The following is a 23,201-nucleotide window of genomic DNA, read 5'->3' as shown; positions in this document are numbered from 1 at the left end:
AGAGAGAGAGAGAGAAACTGGGGGAGGGTGAGAGGTGTGTTAGTCTCCTATTTTGTGTATTAGTCTTATGAAAGAACAAAAACAAAACAAGAAGCTTCCTTTGGAAGGGACACTTAGAGCACAGGACTCATGAAGCCAAGTCACCTGTGCATGTGACAGTAACTCTCAGGACTTTTGAATTTTACCAAACCTCTACAGGAATATTAGGTGATGTCTAGTTAACTTTTGGATGGAAGACCGGCAGAGGAAAATTCAGATATTATAGGAAGTGATGTTGATGATTAAGGATCCCAAGCTGCTTAATATGAAGTGGGGAGAACAGTGAAACATGTTTGCCACTTAGAGCCATTTACTTTTGGACAAGTCGCTCAACTTCATTAAGTGAGACATCTTTCAGAACAGTTGAAGGAATTGAGTTCCTGACCCCGCTTAGAGATGTTTTCTTTCTTAAAATAAATTTCCATGGGATTTTTTTTGATGCATGTAAAGGTGTTAATTTTAATGTTCCAGCCAAATTTCAAAGTTGCTTTTATGGTGTTTCAAAAGCAGGCTGTTGGCATTTGGAGTGGGATCATTCTTTGTTGTTCAAGGCTTTTTACACATTATATGACATTTATCATCCCTGGCCCTCACCCACTAACAGTATTGCCCTCCCAGTCATTGTGACAGTTCAAAAACACCCCACACTTTCCCAAATACCCCTGGAGGTCAGCCCCACCGTGCCCAAAGACCTAACTGCATCAGATAATAATAGCTAAGGGTTTTTGAACACCTACTATGTGAGGCACTGTTATAAATGTTGATTCATTTGGGCTTCACAAACCTATGAAGTTGGACCACTACTATTATTCCCATTGTATAAATGAGCAAATGAAAGCACCAAGAGATGAAGGCACAAAGAGCTGGAACTCAAGCATGCAGTTTACAGACCCTGTGTGCTTATCTCTCGAAAATCTGATTTAACTGTATTCTATTTCTTTCATTGTGTTTATGTTATATGTGTATGTGTATGTGTTTAGTTTTAAAAATCCCTTATTACTGAAAGGTTGGATGTTATTTTTGGGGGTTAATTATTCGCTGCATTCCCGGAAGGATCTTCCTCTCCCTCCCTGTGTTCTCCTCAGTGGACATGCTTAGGGAAGTAATTCATTGAACCACTTGTCAGGGGCTTTTGTGTGTGTCCTTATAAAGGATCAGTGACAGATTCCAATGATCAGTCACGGGTGCCACAGATACCATAAGAAAAGAATGACTGTCTATCTGGCTTCATTTCCCTGGAGTTTAACACAGTGAAAGTCACTATAATTAAGTGATTTTACATCTTTAGGTATCAGATAGTAATCATTTAGTCATTTTGCCTAATGGTAATCTTGACGCTAACAAATGTTTTGAAAATTACGAACTACTTCTTAAGACCTGAAGTTCTAGAGTCACATATATACACACACACACACATACATACACATGTTTACATACATACCTTGGTTTATATTTATATATCTATATCATAAATATATATGTATATAAATAAATGTGTATATGTATCTATTATCTACCTTGGTGTAAATCTCAGCTTTGCCACTTATAGCCATTTACTTTTGGACAGGTCGCTCAACTTCATCTATCTGTTTCCTCATCTGCAAAATAAGGAAAACAGTCTGATTCACCACGTAGGCTTATTGTTCAGTGCAAAAGAGGAAATACCTGTCAAAGGCTCAACATAGGGCCTGACACTGAGTGAGCACTCACTGAGTGTTGTGTGTAAATGGGCCTGCCCTCTCTGGGATCCCATCCAGAAAGCTCGTCTGGTTTAGATTGCCCTGATCTTTCACAAATGACGTTCCTTATTTTCCTCTGCCCTAGTATATCTTGCACACTGTCACTGTAATTACCTTTCTCAAATGCTATTTTCAGCCTATTATTCAGGAACTGCTGAGAGATTCCTCTTTCCTCTGATATTAAATTGTTACCCCTGGGCTAAGCTCTCAAGGCCCCCCCATTGCTTTCACCCTTACCCTAGGCCACGGCTTGGGCAGCATGGAATAGGGGAATGAGCGTTAGGGTAGGCATCAACAGACCTAGTTTGCAAGCTGTGCAACTTTGGCCAGGTCCCTTAACAACCTCTCCAAGCCCAGCTTCTTCACTTGAACCATTATTTCCCATTTTGCTGCCTGCCTTGTGGAATTTTTTTCATAAATGTTTTGTGTATATAAAAGTATAATACATGTGCAGGGTGGCATTATTATAATCTTACTGTTCTCTTATAAGGTAATTTCAGTTCCATGCCAGCTAATTCCGTGGTACTTGTCTGGTCTTCCTCCTTTCACAAAAAGTGACTGTTTTTCTGTGTCCAAATGGCATGTTTTCTCTTTTTTGAATGCCAGCATGTGGAGGAATTTCTTCCTCATGTGGCACACCCTGACAGTGCTCCAAATAATTATTCTGCCAGTAAGGTTCACTGTTGTCCTTAAACACGTGTTGATATAAGGTGTCTTGTCTTATAAAACTCTTCAGTTTTTTTGTATAATTAAGGATTTTCCAGAAATGTCACGTGGATGCAGAACAGTTGAACAAGCTGAACCAAGAGTCAGTGTAAGTTGCCCTTCCCCCTACATGGGATCTGACTCCCAGGGGTGTAAATCTCCCTGGCAACGCAGGATATAACTCCCGGGGATGAATCTGGACCCGACATTGTGGGATTGAGAACATCTTGTTGACCAAAAGGGGGATGCAAAATGAAAGAAAATAAAGCTTCAGTGGCTGAGAGATTCCAAATGGAGTCGAGAGGTCACTCTGGTGGACATTCTTACGCACTATATAGATAACCCTTTTTAGGTTTTAATGCATTGTAATAGCTGGAAGTAAATACCTGAAACTATCAAACTACAATCCAGTAGCCTTGACTCTTGAAGATGATTATATAGCAACATAGCTTACAAGAGGTGACAGTGTGATTGTGAAAGCCTTATGAATCACACTCCCTTTATCCAGTGTATGGATGGGTGAGTAGAAAAATGGGGACAAAAAACTAAATGAAAAATACAGTGGGAGGGGGTGTGTGTGTTGGGTGTTCTTTACTTTTACTTTTTATACTTATTTTCACTTTTTCTGGTACAAGGATATGTTCAAAAAATAGATTGGGGTGATGAATGCACAACTATATGATGGTATGGTGAACCGTTGGTTGTACATGTTGGATGATTGTATGGTATGTGAATATATCTCAGTAAAATTGAATAAAGAAAGAGTCAGTGTGAGTAACAAGTCAGCCACACAAGCTGTGTAACCTTGGACAAGTCAATCTATCTAAGCTTTAATTGTTTCATTGGTAAATTAGGGAAATACTGCTATTATTCTATCTAAATAGAGTGAGATAATGCATGTGAAAGTGCTTTTCAAACTTTGAAATAAGTATCCAGGAAGTATTAGATGTTCTCTTGCCTTGATTGCTAATGCTCAGTTGGTAAAAATGCACTTTCCTACTATGCATCAACTTGTTTGGTCTTCACAAAACTATGCTGTTGGTACACTATTATTATCTCCATTGTACGGTTAAGGTAATCAAAGCTCAAAGGGATTCAAGTACAAAGAGCTGGAGTTCAAACTCAGGCAGTCCTAAACCAAAGTTCTCAGTTAAAGATCTAGATTAAAACTCTAGTTTCAGATAGAGCTTACTTAGAATGCTGTAGGCCAGATGACAGGTATCAAAACTATTACTCTATAATTGTGGGCCTTTTTTACATCTAAATCAAACATCAGATCAAATGCTGATATGAGTCAAAATCTAGGAATTCAAATTAATAAACAAGGAAATATTACTCAAGGAAAATAATATTGACTGATTTTCTTATAATTCTGATCATTTTTATTATGTTATAAAACTTTAAAATTTTACCTTTTCTGACAAGTGTATCAAATCTTTACTTAAAATAGATTTTGCCATAACTGAATTGAAATAGCAAGTCCATTCTGATCCTTATTCAAAGAGCTTTAGTTACCGGAGCACTGAATATGTTCTATTATTGTCAGGTAATTTAAAAAATTGTGGCATGGGCCTGATGAACCCTTTCCTCAAAGCTCTTGCCAGTTACCCCATAAGACATGAAGAGTTTTTGTTACTTGGTGTTTGTGTGTGTGTGTGTGTGTTTCTAAATGATACCTTCGATGAAACAGGGTCTGTAAACTAAAATCCAGCTTTGACATGCAGATGATATTAGCTCTTAATCTTGAGATTTAAAGACTGGCCAAAGTAATGAAGAGTGAATAGCTAAAGTAATGCCATTTGTGATTCTGTATTTGAATCATAATTTTAAAAGTCATTTGTAATCCTCAGTTTGCTTTAAGTCTTTGAAAAGAGAAGTGGTTTAGTAACAGGTAAATGGTCATTGGACATTTTCATTTCATTTGTTCCTTTTTTGATTTACATTTTCCAAGGTGAATTTTTGATTTGCAAGTTTTCATGCCAGGAGGAAGATATTCTAAGTTGCCAGTGGAAAACATATGTTCTTAAATTGCATAGGAATTACTTTGCTGGAACTCGTCACTGGTGTTTTATGAAAGAAGCAGCTATTTTTATGAGGATTCAAGTCTCTACCCCAAGAAAAAAGTATTCTGATGAAGAGATTAGGTGCTTGACTTCAAATCCAGGTCTGGCATCTCTAGGCTAAACTCATTGAGATTTCAAAGTCCTTTATGGAGGATAGAGCCTTATGGCTACAGAATTAAACACTTTTCTCCCACACCCAAGAAAGCAGACCTCTTGTACTGGTAGAAGAGTCTTAAAATCTAGCAAGCAGATGTCAGGAAGAAAAGGCTGCAGAAGCTGGAAACTTTCCCTGCACTGGTTTACAGAGAGCATTACAGGTCTTGTAATTCTGCCTTTTAGAAATTTATTTTCTTAAGTTTTTTTGTTCTTTCAATACTACAAATGTTTATTGAACTTCTGCAGCACGTGCCAGGTCTGATGCAAGGTGTGAAGGGATACAAATATGAATAAGTGATAGGGACTTCTCTTTTTTGTACTTACATTAAGACTTTGACCGTATCATCCCTGGACTATATAACAGTCTTGTGTCTAATCCTTTTTTGTTTACTTTGAACTTCTCCAATTTGGGATTCTCTTATCTAATTTGGAACATTTTGATACTTTGGTGGCTTGGAGTTATATACACTGGAAAAACATGTTTTTAATCCATTCCTGTGGGTGTGAACCCATTGTACATAGGACCTTTTGGTGAGGGTACTTCAGTTAAGATGTGACCCAGCTGAATCAGGATGGGTCTGAATCCTGTTACTAGAGGCTTCATAGAGAAGGCTACAGAGAGAGAAACCATGGGCAGCAGACAGAAGATGGAAGTCAGTGGAACCTGGAAGAGAAAGAAGATGCCACCATGTGCATTGTCATGTGATGGAAAAGCCTGGAAACCCCAAGGATTGCTGACCGGCAGGAAGACAGCTAGAAGATAGGATACCAACCCAATACTTTACTGTTGTTTTCACAGCCCGGAAAACAATACAGTGGTACAATGTGCAGCCTTGGCTGCTGGAGCCATGATTAACTATTTCCACACCACGGGGTTGTCCTCACTTTACAAAGAATATTCCTGCTCACTTTTGGGAGATCCTTGCCAATTCCTAAAGATAGAGGGAAAAAAAGGAATTCTGAATTATATATATATGTATATACCATTGGACATGTTTGGAGCAAATGAATTAGAGTGAAATTGGCTTTTCAGTTTCAGAATTTAAATTTGTAATCTATATTGACATTTTCTGCCAGTGACACTCAGAAACTTAGCAACATGAACCACAATTTTTTGGTAAACAACTTAGCAAAATATGAGTCAATCAATACAAATGAAGAGCTCCTCGTTGTTTTTAATTTTTGTTTTGCTTTTTTTTAAATTCTAGCAATAATACAAACTATTAATCTCCCCTTCTCCTACACATTACAGCCCTCTGGCCTAATCCAACCTGCTGTCTGCTTTTTTGGAAATAATGTCTTTTGGAGCACAGCCACTGTCATTTATTTCTATATTATCTATGGCTGCTTTTCTACTACAGTGACAGAGTTGAGTAGTTCCGGAAGCCGTATGGCCCACAAAGCTTAAAATATTTATTATCTGATACTTTATTGTCTGATACTTTACAGAAAAAGTTTGTTAACACCTATCTGAGGTGCTTAGAATATTGACTTCTGACTTTAATTAAAATGTTTAACTTTTGTTGGACAAATGATATATCTTATTAATATTATTGTGAATAATTTTACGAATCTATTTTCCAATTAAGAAGATATGCTTAAATTCTAAAAAGAAAAGTTGGTGATTTCTCTAGTTATAGAAACTTCACCCATCCAGGACTTAACTCCCTGGAAATTTACCTAGTTGCAACATTCGTGAGGAACTGGTAAGTCTGCAAAAACTCTTTTGAAGGCTCCTTAGCTTTACTTTCAAAATAGATGCCATAAGTGAAAACGCAATTCACAAAAGAAATATAAGCAGTTGATAATCATTTGGCAGGATATACAGCCACCCTTGTGATCAAGAAAATGGAAATGGAAGCAACAACACTGTGCTCTTTGGTTTGGTGGTGGTGACTGAAAGGTAATGTTGATGAGAATGTGGGGGAAAAGGCACTTTGTTGGAGGACAGTTTGGGAAATGTGTTTAATCTTTGCCCTAGCAATTATAAGAATTTATCCTAAAGTGTGCCAAGACGTATATACCTCCGCGTTATTTATTGCATCATTGTGTGTAATAGTAAAAAATTGGAAACAACTGAAATGTCATAGTGTAGGTAATTAGATAAAAAATTATGGAAAGGTATACAGTAGAATTCTGTCTAGCCTTTGGAAAGAATTATATCTAAGTTACCCAGGGTATATTTTAAGTTAAAAAAAAAAAAAGCAAGTTGCAGATAGTAACAATAGCATAGTCACACTTTTATAAATTATAATTATGATTATATTAGTATATATTTAGAGAAAATACCTGGAAAAATGTATGTCACTTATTAACATTAGTTATCTCCAGTGGGTGGTATTACAAAGGACTTTGACTTTTCAAAAGTTTTAATTTTTTTTATGAATATATATATAATGAGCGTATATAATGTAGTAAAGCTTAAAATAAGATTTCGTGAAGACAAGCTTCAAGGCTTCATGTATTTTACTCAGAAAAAAGCTCCTTCAGTGACCACTTAGGGCTGTTTATTATTTTCTTAACAAAACATGTTAGACATGTGTGTATCTGCTTTTCAAGCTCACGGTCAATTAGAAAGAAAAGAAGCAACTGCTGGTACGAACACATTCAGTAGCCAGAAGGGACAGTTGACAGCCATCAGCAATGTTGCAGACTAAACTGACATAAAAACAAACCCCAGATTTAAAACAAAAAAAAAAAAAGTCAAGCAATTTAGGGTCATTTAATGTAGAGACAAGCAGTTCTATAAAACTGAAGAATATTAATACATCAGTGTATTAAAACAGAGTGTGGAAATTGATCATCATCAAGACACATCTCTATATTCAGTGTGCTCTTTAAAACAGCAAGAAGAGTGTAATGCATTTTAAAGTAAATTCTAACCAAAATGCTTAAAATAACTAAAAAAGACAATATAAGTAGGCTAAAGCAGTACAAAGCTGTATATTCCAAAAATTTTTTTGAATGAACCTACAGAAGAGATAGTTTTGCATCATGACCCCCCTCACACATATGAATGTATACCCATTTACATTTGTGAACTAAAGTTTCACAAAATAATACTTTCTGTGACGGCACGTTAGCACACTGTGTTCTACAGCATTTCATTTTAAAGGAATGCTGTCCAAACTCCTGAAGTGCCTTCATGGCCGTTAGTGGGTTGCAGCCCTCAGTTTGAGAAACTCTGCGTTGCTGGAACTCATTAATAGCTCATTTAATCCTTCCAGATGATTAAGGATTTATCCTTAGGGTAGCCAATCCCATCTTCTATATGAGGAAAAGGTGCTTCAATAGGCAGCAAAATTACTGGTAACACAGCTAGTAAACAACTTGGGTGAATCTAATGTTGAGATTTTGTGATGCCAAGTCTAGTGCACTGACTTCAGGGAGCTTGCAATTTAATTAGAAAGATATCTACACTTGGAACTACTAGAGGACTCTATGAGGCAAAGTCCTCGTTACTCAGAGAGTGTGGTGTGGCAGGAGAGAAATCATTTTGGAACAGTTATTAAGGAGGCGTGGTGGCCATGGCTGTAATGGCCAATACATTTCACATCGTGCTTCCTCTTACTAGTCTGTGCACCTGGCAGACATTAGTAATAGATCACATCACTCCCAACAGAGCTTGAAATCCTTCTTTGCATAGTGGTTTACCCAGACACTTCCAATCCTTGGATGTGGGCTTGCTTACAAAATGCAATCTCCTTTTGCTCCCTGCATAGTTAAGAACAGTGGCTAGTTGGACAGGAGTTCAAAACCCAATTCTGAGTCTTTCTACTTGAGTGATCTCATCTGTAAAATAGGGTGGGTGTGACAATATATGTAAAGCCTGGCGTATGGTAGGTGCTTAATAGATGTTGACTGGTGTTACAGTTTAGTTGAGGCAGACTTCCTATTGAAGGTGGTGCTTGACATAAAACTGTCTAGATAGTATTTCCAAAGAACAAAACAAATGTATGTTTGTGTGTATGTGTGGGTGTTTTAAAAATGATAGTAAATAGCAAATAAATACAGAAATGGGACTAAGCATGGATTATGGGTAGGCCATGTTCTAGGATGATTACTGTGGTGGTATCCAATTTAGCATTGGAAGGGTAGGCGTTAGGGGAACTATGGTTCCAGACAATAGAATGGAATGAAACAGTGAAGTCATGAGCACATTGTTGGGTTAGATGGAAGTAAAAGCAACAAATCAGAGAATGTTTAAAAAAAAGAAATCAACCAGCTTTGTTTGCTTTGTATGTAGAGTTTGAGAGATAGAGAGAAGTTTAAAATATTACTTCAAAGTTTTTGTTCCTGGGAGAATTGTAACACCATTGACAGAAAAGATGGGGGCAGGGGTGTGTGCAGCAGAGGAGTTCTATTTGGTAAACTTGAAGTTTAAGGTGTAAATGGGCATCCAGTTAAAGATGCCTTTGGAGGGGGGTGTGGTACTGGGAAATGAAAGCTGGATACACCAGTTTTGCCCTCATCAACGTGAATGCCATGCAATTTAAAGCCAGAAAAGTAGGGATGGATGAATTTCTGAAAGTGGGAGTATTTATAGAGAAAAAGGGAGGGCAAAGAAGTAAACTGTGGAACTTTCCTTTAGTGCTTCACTTTAATCCATCTTCAGGATAGTCCTTATGAGAGTTGATTAACAAGCAAAATCTCTTTATGATGAGGTTCTTTTGATTGTAAGTAGCAAACCCTCTTGAATGAGTTCTGAGATGGACCAATCTTTCCTGAATTGTACTTGATAAATAAAATCTTTTTAACAGTTTTATTTTTTGTGCATTTAAAAATGTGCTGGACACATATCAAGAAGGAGCATAATTAATTCTTCCTCAATTCTTTCTTTCAACAGATATTTATTAAGTGCCTCTTCTGTGCCAGTCAGGTTCTGTGCTGGGTGCTTGGAATATATCAATGAGTAAGACAGATATGGTCTGTGCTCTTAGAGAATTTATAATCTAGCAAGGAAGCCAGGCATGAAATAATTACCAGTGTGCTGAATGTGTGAAGGGGAAGTGCTGGCTGCTGTAAGAGACAGTGGAGGCAGTGCTAATGTTCTCTGAGGGATGGGGACAGCTTCCTGGGGGAAGTGGTGCTTCATCCACACCTCGAAGGATGTGCTCCCTAAAGATGAATAAGAAATAGGTGCTGCCTTCCAGAAGTCCCGTCTATTTTTCTCCTAGTCTGCAAACCATTTATTTTATGGCAAATGATTTGCTCATTCAGAATTTGTTCTTCCCAGTTTCTGAAAAGTTTTCAGTCCCGGTTCTATGAAGAGTAATAATACTACTCACCCAATTTCAGATAATTGGAATTTATAGGATCCTGTTGTACTTCTGTTCATAATCTTCTGAATTTTCTCTCTTGATCCCTTGCTGTCTTTGCCTTGACGTTTATCACCAACAAGAGACTTAGATTGGCAGAGCCATGATTTTTATAGAATTGCCTGTTACTACTCTGAAAATACATAGCTGCACACACCTGTCTTTCTAGAATTTAAGCAAGCTTTTTTTTTTTTTTTTTTTTGCATGTGCAGTTGGTTTCATAGACCACTAACAAGAATAAGTTTTATTTGGTCTTTCCAAAGGCCAGCACATGAGATCACTGTGCACCCAATGGAGGGCAAAGAAGTAAACTGTGGAACTTTCCTTTAGTGCTTCACTTTAATCCATCTTCAAGATAGTCTGTATGAGAGTTGATTAGCAAGCAAAATCTCTTTATGGTGAGTCCTTTTTGGTGGATTGTTGTTCAGGACTCTTCCAGCATGTGTAGGGCTCTTCCAAAGTCTCAGTTAAAGGAAGTCTCGGATAGAGCGTCTCCTAAGAATCCCTTTTTCTTCTAGTTCCGTGTTCTTTACAGTAGTCATTATAACCTTATGATATTTGTTGTGACCTGCAGAACAAAAGTAGCAGATTTTGTTTCCCAAGAAATGAACCATTTCCTAAAACCTTCACCTGTAAGAACCCAAAGCCAACTTATTTTCTAAAATAAATCAGTATTCTTGCCTATACTCTTTAAGCTCTTTTTTTTGGGGGGGGGGGGAGCTTCTTTTTAAATTCTTATACATTTTCCTTTTTACATACAAAAAATTACTTCTACAGCCGCTTTAGATTCATTTTATTGTTTCCTCTGATAATATCACTGAGAAACATAAACTTTCTCTCAGAGAAATATGTCCCTTGACCCATACAAAGGCAGATAGACAATCTGTTGGATGAGGAGAAAATGAAAAGAAAAGTGCACCACAATTTCCAGAAAGAAGTCCCTTGTTTTCTCCTCTTCACTTCTTTTCTTCCATTTCTGGGACAAAACTAGACCAACGTGACCCATTTTCTTTAAGCCGGAGGAAGGTTTTATTACCCTTGATTACACTGGAAGGAAGAATGTTGTTTGGAGCATGCTGCTTCTTCATAATATCCTGTTGCTGTTGAATTTGATTTCCAGAGGTGAGCACTTGATTCAGTTTTGGTTCTCTATGACTCTGGAATTGATACTTACTCAAATGTTTATGTGTGTATCTTGCTAAGCAAAAAGAAATGAGAGGAATGGGGAAATGGGTTTTCAGGGACATCCGGCATTAGCCTCCATCTTTCCTGGCTTTGTAACAAGTGCTCAGGAAAGTGCTGGGGTGTTACGTCCCTGACTAGCAGGTAGGCGCCTTACCAGCGTCTCCAGCAATGATCAGGAGGAGTTCGGAGAGTATAACCTTCTCACCACCAAAAAAAGGCAAAGAGGGAATTTCTCAGGTATGATAGAACTCTTGACTCCATGGGGGTGCAGCATGGTCTGCCAGTAGGACTTTGTAAGGATCTGGGGGTGGATGAGGTCCAGGAAGCTATACTTCTGACTCATAGTATGCTATGTTTTTGCTATTTGTAACCTTTTGTTTGATGCCAACTTTCTGAATATTTGCCATGAAATACCTTTAACTCTTAATGTTAGCATCTGTCACCCACTATCTAGTTGTGATACAGAGTATAGCTGAAGATCCTCATTTTATCTGCGGTAGTATATAATGTAGATTTATTTGTACAGTATTTTTTTCTTGAGATTAACTCAGTTTGCTTTTGTTTTTTGAATCTTTGAGTTTAAAACTTAGCTATCTGAAATCTTAAGGATAGGCTTATTTTGAATGATTTGAGTTTTCCTGATCACTGAGGTTTATGGAAGTTAAACATCAAAACTTAAAAAAAGAACATTCTAGATGGAAATTTTTTAAAATATATTTTGATGTTTATTACTTCTTACCCAGAGCTTACTGAAAATCAATCACAGTGATTCTTGGCCACGATTAAAGAGCAGTTACGCACACAAGCTATAACACAACATTACCCTTAGGGTTTTGTAAAGTACATACTTGTGTTTCACATTCAACATGAAATACCCCCAGATTATTGCATCTTTTTACTTCCTACATTTTTGCTTACTTCCTTCCAATCCACTGCTCTTAAGTAATCAGTTTTTACAGCTTGCTATATTACCCATGTTCCTGCTTAAAACAGACCCTCTCTCAAATATACCGATTTTGTTTTCTTGTAGGCTTAGAAATCAGGTAACCAAATATGTTAGAACTGTGTGGAAATAAAGGAGTAAAGGAAATTCTGAGAAAGGGCCTGAGAATGTTCCTATTAAATAATAATAAGAAGAAGAAGTAGGCACAACTTTTAGTGCATAGATTTTGATAATTCAGAGACCTTTAAAGCTTTTTCTGATTTTAGGGTTTTGGTTATATCCCAAACATGAATTTACTAGTAGTTAACTGAATTTACTTTTAAATAGTATCATTTTTGTAAGATGTTTCTACTCGCACCTGAAATTCCTCACTCTTACTTGGGATTCATCAGCAAGTATTTATTAAGTGCCATGTAACCCAAATTTTAATGGGCACTATGGGGATTATAAAAAAGTTTTAATAAACTGTATCTGCCCTCCAGAAGCCTTTGATCTGGGCTGGGGAAACCTTAGTCAAATATTTGTAGCACTAAAGGAGGTAATCTTGATTAGTGTTTATAAGTTGTCAAAGGTGGTGTGTGGGAAAGGTTGTGAGTAACCTGTAAGCTGTTGACTTTGCTTCATCATTAGGTAGTTAATCTTCAGCATGAAATTGCTAATCTTATCCTGCAGTTGGCGAGTTACCTGGCAATCTCTGGCTTTCTGGAGTTTCTGTTAACAATTTCAAGTACTTGGCAATAACTTTCAGACTGTACTTTTACTAACACAATATTGACCAGTTAACTTCACTGTATAAATGGTCAGCTTTTCTTTTTCCTTTTTTTTTTCTTTTCTTGGTGGGGAGCATGCATAAGTTGTAAGTGAGATCTGGTGAGGAGCTTACAAATCTAAATTTATTGCCACTAAAATGAAGAAAATATCAAGCAAGCACGGGTAAGTGCATTGCTATCTACCAGGGCAAGACTTTGTGTTGCCATTTTAATCTTTCTTTCCCTGTATGATATTCTTCAATAGAATTTGTTGCCGGATTGTCCAAACTCTATATGAGTTTACCTGTGAAAACAAGCTACCAAGAGAAGTTTGATCATCTTGCTCTAAAGAAATGTCTTCAGAATTACAGTCGATCATTATCTTAACTACATAGGAGCAGAGGTTTTGGGAACGATTTTTTGGCATTCTTCTATTTTTTTTTTAAACTTTGTTTCCTGGATGTCATGAATGTTTTATTGTTGTTATTAGAAAAGATACAGTCTAATAAAGCAGTATCTCTGTCTAATAAAGGAGTGGCGTAAATGTGATCATAGTGCTAAATATTGCTCTTCAGAGCTCTATATGTATTTCTTAAACTGTAAATGAGAAAAAAGTCGTGGTTTTGACATATTAATGCTGTGATTAAAAGTAATAATAGCTCCATTGAAAATCTTGAGACGATAATATGAAGGAGATACACCTGAGGATGCACTAATCAATCGGTATTATGTTCAGTTTGAAAAAGAAATATTGCAGTCCTTTATTGATGTCATCTGTGAATTCCAGAACATGGTACTCAGTTACACATTAGAGTACATGAAATGAAATTCTCTTCTTTATAAGCACTTGAAAAATCAGGGAAGACAAAATCCATATTTGTGGTCAAATTGAAATAAACTTGATCTTCTTATGGCTTTATCACAAAGATGGTGTGATTTTTAGGTCTTTTGTTAATATTTCAAATATGCATTATCAGTTAGGATGCTTCAGCTGCAGGTATTGGGAAACTTTGACGCAAATTGTCTAAAACATAAAAAAAATCTTTTCCTGTAACAGGGACTCCAGGGGTAGAGAAGACACTGAATCTTGGCTTTTGTAGTTGCAGCCTCCTTCTCTTCCCTCCCAACTCCTCCAGTAATTTAGCTTTATTCTTGAGCCGGTGGGAAGATGGCTACAAAAGATGTAGGCATCTGTATTAGTTTCCTAGGGCTGTCGTACAAATTACAGCAAGTTTGGTGGCGTAAAGCAACATAAATTTATTCTTCCAAGATCTGGAGACCAGAAGTCTAAAATCAAGGTTCTGGCAGGACTGTGCTCCCTCCAGAGGCTCATGGGAGAATTATTCCTTGTCTCTTCCAGCCAGATTCTGGTTCCAGGCATTCCTTTGCTTATGGCTATGGAACTGCAACCTTTGCTTCCATCTTCACGTGGCCTCCTCCTTCTTTCTTTTCTGTTTGTTTCAAATGTCTCTGCCATTCTCATTTAAAGACACTTGTCATTGGATTTAGGGACCTAAATCCAATGATAATATAGGATGATCTCATTTTAAGATCCTTCACTTAATTATATCTGCAAAGACCTTTTTTCCAAATAAATTAACATTCACAGGTTCTTTGGGGAGGAACTGTCATTCAACCCACTACAGCCTCCTACCCAAAATCACAGTGTCAAAGGATGAAAAAGAATGTCTCTGCCTGGACCTCCTAAATAATCCCACCTGCCACCCCCCACCCCCCAACCTTCTCAGTAGACCCCCCTTCATGCCTCATTGGCCAGGCTTGGGTCAGCTGTCCATTCTTAAATCAGTCACTGGCAAGGGGAATGGCATCGTGATGGCTGACTTAGAATTGATGTTGATTCTAACAGATCAACATCTCAAAACAGATGTTGATGAGACAGACAGAAACAGTGTCCATCATAAGTATTGTCAAATAATAATTTAAATAAACATTCTGATGATTAGTGTCAGGAAAAGAGCTTGCTGAATTATGAAGTATACAAAACTCTTAAGTATAAGTTTGATTATCTCAAATGTATCATATTAATATTTGATATTTGTCTTTTCTTAGTGTTTTGTGGGAACCAATGGGAGATGGGAAGAAAATCATTTCATTGGCTGATAACCATATCCTGCTGTGGGATTTACAAGAAAGCTCAAGCCAAGCTGTGGTAAGTACAAAGAATTACAAAGTTTTTGTTTTTTTAATTGGGCCTTCAGGTTGAATTCAGAATATACTTCTTGATTCATATATATTTAGAATTTTGACATTAATTATGAAATAATAAGTGGACTGAATCACCAAAGAATTGAGTGATTGGCTCTTCTAGGTGAAAGCACTCCAGGAATTGGGGCTCAGGGCTGGGGTGAGATATTGTACAGAACTCTGGTAGTTGATATAACTCCCACTTTTTGTCATAATCTGACTAAAGAAGAAAGTGGGATATCCAAAAGTCTATTCTTCTGTTTCAAGTACATTATCTTTTCAGTGAATGGATTTTTTAAAGTAAATTTGGTTAAAGTCACAATTTTAAGTAGGAACACATAAAATACTTGTTTAATAGTGCTCTTTTAATGTATATGCATGATGTTATAAAAATAATGATTAAGACTGTGACTTGGTGTCTTTTATCTTCCTTCCACTCACATCTGTATATACAGTTATAAAGATTTTAGTTACCAAAACATATCAGCTGTTCCTATGTATGTGGTCACATGACTACTGGGACTTACAAAAGGCCACCTCACTGTTCTAATAATCCACAAATCAATTTTCAGTATACACCACCATGTAGGAAGAAGAGGTCCCTCTTCATAATTCCCATTGAAAAGATTATGTCTCTCAACAGAGCTCATTCACTTTCAGATCTTGTTTAATATTTAGTACTTTATTTGGAACTACTTTTGCTTTCAAATATTTATCCTTTGGAATGCTTTCTCTTTCACAGAGCACATATACTACTTATTTCTAGGTATTTTTCATGTTCAATTACTTAATTTTCTTTCTTTTAAGGCTTAAAATGTATAGCATTCCTATTTGGATCAATGGAAATGTTTTGTACTGGAGAGTGGTGATGATAGTACCACATTGTGAATGCCATTAACAGCTCTGAAATATATATCTGAATGTGGCTAGGTTGTATGTATGGTGACAGAATAAAAATAAAAATTAAAAATTCATGGAACTGCAGTACACAGTGAACCCTAAGTTAAAACATGGACTCTAGCTAATAGTACAATTATAAAAATGTGCTTTCATCAGTTGTAACAAGTGTACCAAACCAATGTAAGGTGTTAGTAGTAGGGTAGTATATGGGAGCCCTGTATTTTATGCATGATTATTCTGTAAACCCACAACTTCTCTCATGAAGAAAAAAGAAACATAGGACTGTACAACATACACACACAAAGGCAGTTTTGTATGCATTCATGATTTTATTGAATTTGCTTGTGTCAAAGTAATAACCTTGTAGAGCAAAATTAAGAGTAAGTAATTTGAAATGATAGACCCTATAACATCCTTTATACCTAGGGAGGCCAAGTTGCTTAAACATAGTAGAAAGGGAATTGGAAACAACATCTATTTGATGGATTTCTTTAGCTGTGATTCTTGTCTTATATTTATTTGTTCCGATGATGCTTATATAGTTCTTTTCCTTTGTGATCCCCTACAATATTAATAAATCCTTTCTTTACCCTTCTGAATTGAAAAGTGACATGAATAATGATTTATCATTATTAATATGTGGTGTATAAGTCAGACTTTTAAAAAATATTAAGTGAACTGTTAAAGTTTTAAATTCCCACTGGTCAAAAGGGAGTTGTTCCGGTTTGCTAATGCTGCCGTTATGCAAAATACCAGAAATGGATAGGCTTTTATAAAGGGGGTATCTTTGGTTACAAATTTACAGTCCTGAAGCCATAAAAGCATCCAAACTAAGGCATCAACAAGAGGATACCTTCGCTGAAGAATGGCTGGTGGCGTCCAGAACACCTGTGTCAACTAGGAAGGCACGTGGCTGGCGTCTGCTGGTCCCGGGTTTTGTTTTAGCTCCTTGCTCAGCTCCTGTGTGTCCCTAGCTTAGCATATCCAGATGTCCTTTTGTCTGCAACTCCAAGAATCTCTAAGCGTTAGCAAGCATGTGGGTCTGTCTTGACTCTTTCTAAAAGACTCCAGTACACTAATCAAGACCCCCCCGAAGTAGAATGCAAATTTCACATTCACTTTTAAGACAAAATAGGAAACTTGAAAGAAATTTAGTGCCTGAGGTTGTCCTCTGTGGACTACGTCTGCAGGTCCCCAGAAGGTGACGATGCCTCAATCTTCCAGCTTGTAGGAGGACTCTGATGGGAAGTCTGGGACATATTCAATGATATTCCTTCTCCAATCCCCTTCCTTCAACTTGCATTTTAATAGGGTATTACTAAGTAACTGTAAACATAAAGAAAGAAAAGGCAAAAATACTTTCCTGTTGAAATTCCAGGCTCCATGACAGGCATTAGGGGGAGATTTGGGGGTATAGAGCTCAACTCCTGGTCTAAGGAGATGCTGAGTGGAGTCATCTGAGTACTTTGCATGCTCTACGTGGTGAGGGGAATGCCAAGAAGAAAATAAACCTAAAATCCCATGCCTTTGCATTCCGCTGTTCTCATTTGCCCCAACTTTGCAGTCCCATTTTCTAATCAAACTGTGAACACATCTTCAGACCCAAAGTCATCTCAAAATGATTTTATGGTAGGGTGATTAATCTGTAACTTATTTTCTGCAGAGACCAATTTAGTTTTCTCTCCTCCATTTTTATCCCCTGTCAGCAGTTCTGTCAATATCACTTTGTGACCGTCCACTGTAGTATTTAATACAGAAACCTTCTATCGATTGCAGCCATCTTCACACCACGCTTCTCAATTTTTTTTTTTTATTGTTTGAGGATATTACCTTCTGTGGTGAATCTAATCTTATGCTCACTGCATCATTACCTTTTGCAATTAAATGGGAGATTCTTTGCCATTTATAATCATTAGCAGAACTCAGGGGAGGTCTGGAGTGGGAGGTTCCATGAGGTCTGCAGATCAAGATGAAGGCAGAGGGGATGATTTCCCTGTTTTGATTTGCACTCATTTATCTCTAGGTCCAGCAGCCTTCACCAGCTATGGAAATAAATAGCTTTTATCAAGGTGCGGACAGGGGCAGAGCAAAAAGAAAGGCTGTGGTTACTCCAGCTCTGAGAATTTGCTGCCTCCTCTGCCTTCTTTTCATGCATTAATATGGGAGCTGCTTCAAGAGGGATACCCAGAGTGTTATCTGCTTGGCTTTATAGGGCCTAAAAGCATCTGCACACAGTAACACCTCTTTGAATGAAGACAGTATGCTTTAGGGACATGCTTTTTTCGGATAGAAATTTTCTAACAGAGGTAAAAAGTGAAATACTACAGGAGGATCAGATAAATATGAAAGGGAGGAGGAAGAAACTGACAGTGATAGGGAAATCATTAAATGCCTCTGAAATAGTGTCAACTGTGCCTGTAAACATTAAATACACGTTTGTTGTTTGGAGATGAGTTTAGTTTTCGGAGCGGTGAGAAGAGGCAGAATGAGAACTTGGTTTAGGCTGAGGAACTTCTTTGTTCTCCTCTGATGCCCTGTGCACAGGCTTTTCCCAGTATCTGCCACAGCCTGTTGTAATCTCTATTTTAATTTCATCATTCTTGTTCTCCAATCTGTATTCCTTGAGAAAAAGAGGAAGGAAAGAGAATTGTTCAGTTAGTTTAATCTGCTTAGTTAAGTTTTAAAGTTCAGAATTGAAAGTCTGAAACCTGGCAGCTGGGTTCGCATGTTGACTCTAGCATTTACTAGCGAGGTGACCATAGGTAAACTGGCATTTTCTTGTCTAGAAATCAAGAATACTAATTCTTTCCTTATTGTGATTGTCATGGGGATGATGTAGAAAATGTTATTCCCCAATATCTAGTCTTTCTTTCCTCTGTGGTAGTAGAAACCGGAATACACACCTTATTTCCTAGCTTCCTTTACAGCTTAGTGCGTCTGTTTGACTACATATTAAAATCAGCTACGAAATTGTGTGTGTTTGTGTGCTTTATCAGTGCCTGGGTCTTAACCCAGACTAATCGAATTAGAGTCATCTAGAATCTTCTTATTCTAGAACTTTTAATTTAAAAAATTCTCCTGGTGACTCTCATGTTTTGCCAGGGTTGGGAAAAACTGTCATACAAGGACCCAATCAGGTTTGCCTTAGGTTGATTGAGTAGGGCTTCAAGAGATTTTTTTTCCATGTTTTTATTTTTATGTTTTGAATTAAACTTTTATTTTGAGATAATTGTAGATTCACATGCAGTTGTAAAAACTAATATAGAGAGATCTCTTGCACCCTTTAAGAGGTTTTCCCCAATGGTAACATCTTGCAAAACTATAGTACAATATTACAGTCAGGATATTGACAGTCATACAGTCTAGATACAGAACATACCTTTCAGCCCTAGGATCAGGCATGTTGTCCTTTTATACTCACACACACTTCACACTCCTCCCTCCTTAATCCCTGGCAATTGCTAATCTGTGCACTATTTCTATAATTTTATCATTTCAAGAATGTTACATAAATGAAATCGTACAGTAAGTAACCTTTGAGGATGGGTGTTTTTATTCAGCATAATTCGCTGGTGATTCATCCAGGTTGTTGCGTGTATCAGTGGTTCAGTCTTTTTTATTTCTGAGTAATATTCCATGGAGTGGATGTACCACAGTTGGTATACCCATTTGCTTGTTGATAGACGTCTGGGTTATTTTTGGCTGTTGTGACTAAAGCCACAACATTCCTGAACAGGTTTTTGTGCGGACATGTGTTTTGGTTTGCTAAAGCTACTGGAATGCAATATATCAGAAATGGGTTGGCTTTATCAGTGAGGTTTTATTAGGTTACAAATTTACAGTTCTAAGGCCATGAAAATGTCCATATTAAGGCATCAAGAGGAAGATACCTTCTCTGAGGAAAGGCTGCTGGCCTTAGGGGTTCCTCTGTCACATGGGAAGGCACATGGCGACATCTGCTGGTCCTTCTCTCCTGGCCCCTGGTTTCAAAATGGCTCTCTCAGTTCCTGTGGGTCCTTTTTACTTCTCCCAGGGCACTTTCTTTCTGAGCTCTCTCCCTGTGAGTTCTCTTAAAGGACACTTTGAGTTGGGTGGGTCACATCTCCATGGAAAGAACCTAATCAAAAGGTGCTACCCACAACAGGTCTGCACTCACAAGAATGGATTAAAAGAACATGCCATTTTCTTGGGTATATAACAGTTTCAAACCAGCACAATATTTCTTTATTTCTCTGGGATAAATGCTCAGGAGTGCCATTGCTAGGTCATATGGTAATTACATGCTTAGTTTTTGTTTTGTTTTGTTTTTTAAATTCAGTTTTATTGAGATGTATTCACAGTCATCCACAATGTACAATCAGCTGTTCACAGTACCATCATATATTTGTGCTTTCATCACCAAAATCAATTTTTGAACATTTTCATTACCTCCCCCCCCAAAAAAAATAAAAACAAGAATAAAAATACAAGTAAAGAAGGACACCCAAAACATCCCATCCCTCCATCCCTCTATTATTCAATTTTTGTTCCCGTTTTTCTTCTAATCTGTGCATATACTGGATAAAGGGAGTGTGAGCCACAAGGTCTTCACAAGCACACAGTCACACCATGTAAGCTACATAGTTATACAATCATCTTCAAAAATCAGGGCTACTCGGTTGCTGTTCAACAGTTTCAGGTATTTCCTTCTAGCTATTCCAATACACTAAAAACGGATCTCTATATAACGCATAAGAATAACCTCCAAGATGACCTCTTGACTCTATTTGAAATCTCTCAGCTGCTGAAACTTTCTTTTTTTCCCATTTCTCTTTCCCCCTTTGGTCATGATGCTGGGCCCGGGTTCATCCCCAGGACTCATGTCCCACGTTGCAAGGGAGATTTATGCCCCTGGGAGTCATGTCCCATGTAGGGGGGAGGACAGTTAGTTTACCTGCTGGGTTGGCTTAGAAAGAGAGGCCACATCTGAGCAACAAAAGAGGTTCTCTAGGGATGACCTTTAGGCACAATTATAAGTAGGCTTAGCCTCTCCTTTGACATGCTTAGTTTTTAAAGAAACTGCTAATCTGTTTTCCAGAGTGACTGCCATAGGCTCTCTGCATCTTGGTCAACATTTGATATTGTCACAGTTTTTCATTTTAGCCATTCATAGAGGTGTCCCTAAGGGCTAATTCTGTCAAACATCTTTTTATATGCTTATTTACTATCTGACTATCTTTCTTGGTGAAATGTCTATGTGGTCTTTTGCTCATTTTCTAATTGGACTGTTTCTGCTTTTACTATTGTTTTGAGGGTTCTTTGAGTATTCTATATACCAGTTCTCTATAAGACATATAGTTTGCAAATATTTTCTCCTGTTCTGACACTTGTCTTTTCATCTTCTCAACAGGTTTTCTGCAGAGCAAAAGTTTTAAATTTTGAGAAAGTTCAATTCATTAATATTTCCTTTTATAGATATCTTTTGGTGTCAGCTCTAAAAACTCTGTGGCTAGCCCTAGATCTCGAATATTCTCTCCTATTTTTTTTTTTTAAGTTTTATAGTTTTACATTTTAGATTTGTCGGCAATCCATTTCACAATGATTTTTGTATAAGTCAGCCTTCTCTGCTCCCACCCTGGTGGGAGGGTTTGGGTACATCCTTACATCCTGGTGAGGGTGGAAGTCTGGCTCCCAGTTAGCATTTGCTGGTGTGGTTAGGACTGGGGGGACAGTTTTTTTTTCTGTGGTGTTTGACTAAACTAGAGCAGTTGCTGTCTAAAAGTTTTTTGTCTTGCTAGGCTGCCTCTTCTAGTCTTTTAACTAGAGAGGTCAGTTAAAAGACTTCGGGCTTTGTGTGTGTGTGTGTGTATGTATGTACACCTGTTGGTGTTTTTAGGTTGCTGGCTTCTTCTACCCCAAGACTCAGGTACACGAGGCCAAAAGAAAACCCAGGGAACTCACCATCGTGTCCTTGTGTCCCAAGGTCCCTGACTTGTCTGGCTGCTTCTTTTCACCTCTCAGAGTCTTCTTGTGTTTGTTTTATATATACTGTCTGGGGCAGAATAGGGAAAAGGGCATCTACTCCATCTTCCTGGAAGTAGAAGCCCCTGAAGAGATTCCGAAGGTTCCCTGTCCCTCCTCCAGGTATCCTTCCTTCCCACCTTACTGTTGTCTGGAGATCTTTGATAAGATAAAAACCCTTTCCCTTTAGAATTAGAGAGAAAAGTCTTTACATTCCAGATGTCTGGTGAGTGTGAAGTAAGTCCTGTTTGTGTGTCATCGTTCCATGACAGTGACACCATGTAAGCTACATAGTTATACTGTCACCTTCAAAAGTCAAGGCCAGTGTGAGGAAAGCAAGTTAGAGGAAACCATAAGACAGTTTATTGGAATTGTCCAGAAAATGTAAAATGTGCCTTATACATATATGTAAAAAGAACTCACTAAATATTTCTAGTGGAATTTAGGTTTGAGTTAAATCGATTAAAAATCAGTCATGCTCCAAGCATATCAGAATGCTTACGGCCAAATTAATTTGACAAGTATTTATTGAGTTCACTTTGGAGAGAGTGTATACTTTTTTTTCCCAATAAATTGTTATTTCTCCACGGGATAGTCAGTCCCTTTAAAAAAAGACATAGACCTTGTGACCATGTTACATCTTCGACAGATGTGAAAAACAAGGCTTAAGGAAATTAAGGAATTTTCTGAGATAACAAAGTTTGAGTGACAGATTTGGGACTAGAATTCAGGTTTGATTTCATTCTCATCCATTCAACAAATAGATTTACTGAGGGCATACTATGTGCCAAGCCCTGTGCATAAATCCTGCTTCAGAACTTGTGGCTCATTATTTGAATATCTTGAACGACCGCTAATATTTTGTCCTGTGATTGTGGATTTGATTTTTGGAAGCTGTCAAAAAGGTCCTTGGAGCAAAATTGGTAAGTAAGATAGTTAGCTAATCTTTGTAAAGCTGGTTTAATAGAGAACGTGTTAAAACTGCATGAAAACTGGTTTTCTCGTGAGATTAATAAAGAGGCATTGCAAAATATTTGGAGCAGGAGCTATGTCATTAAAATAAATGTAATCTTTAGAGCCACAACTTTCAGAGAGTAATCATTCGAATGTATGTTTTAGAATATTTGTTTTTTTTTTTTTAATGCCAAGATCCTCAAGAAAACATGGAATATAGTAATTTACTAAGTTGCATATCTTAG

The 23,201-nt window shown here is 37.4% G+C and overlaps 1 protein-coding gene across 3 annotated transcripts in view; it reads left to right on the top strand.

The window, feature by feature from the left end:
* The window catches only part of EIPR1 (EARP complex and GARP complex interacting protein 1), a 213,798-nt gene that overhangs the window by 170,019 nt on the left and 20,578 nt on the right, over positions 1-23,201 (top strand). For all 3 annotated transcript variants that reach the window (XM_037812844.1, XM_037812843.1, XM_037812845.1), the window contains one exon: positions 14,968-15,067. In XM_037812844.1, coding sequence (XP_037668772.1) covers positions 14,968-15,067 — 100 coding nt within the window. The remainder of the gene's footprint in view (positions 1-14,967; positions 15,068-23,201) is intronic.

The sequence above is a fragment of the Choloepus didactylus genome, chromosome 20, assembly GCF_015220235.1.
Source record: "Choloepus didactylus isolate mChoDid1 chromosome 20, mChoDid1.pri, whole genome shotgun sequence".
Taxonomy (NCBI): Eukaryota; Metazoa; Chordata; class Mammalia; order Pilosa; family Megalonychidae; genus Choloepus; species Choloepus didactylus.
Note: the sequence above shows the minus strand (reverse complement) of the source record. Positions and strands in the feature narration are given on the sequence as shown.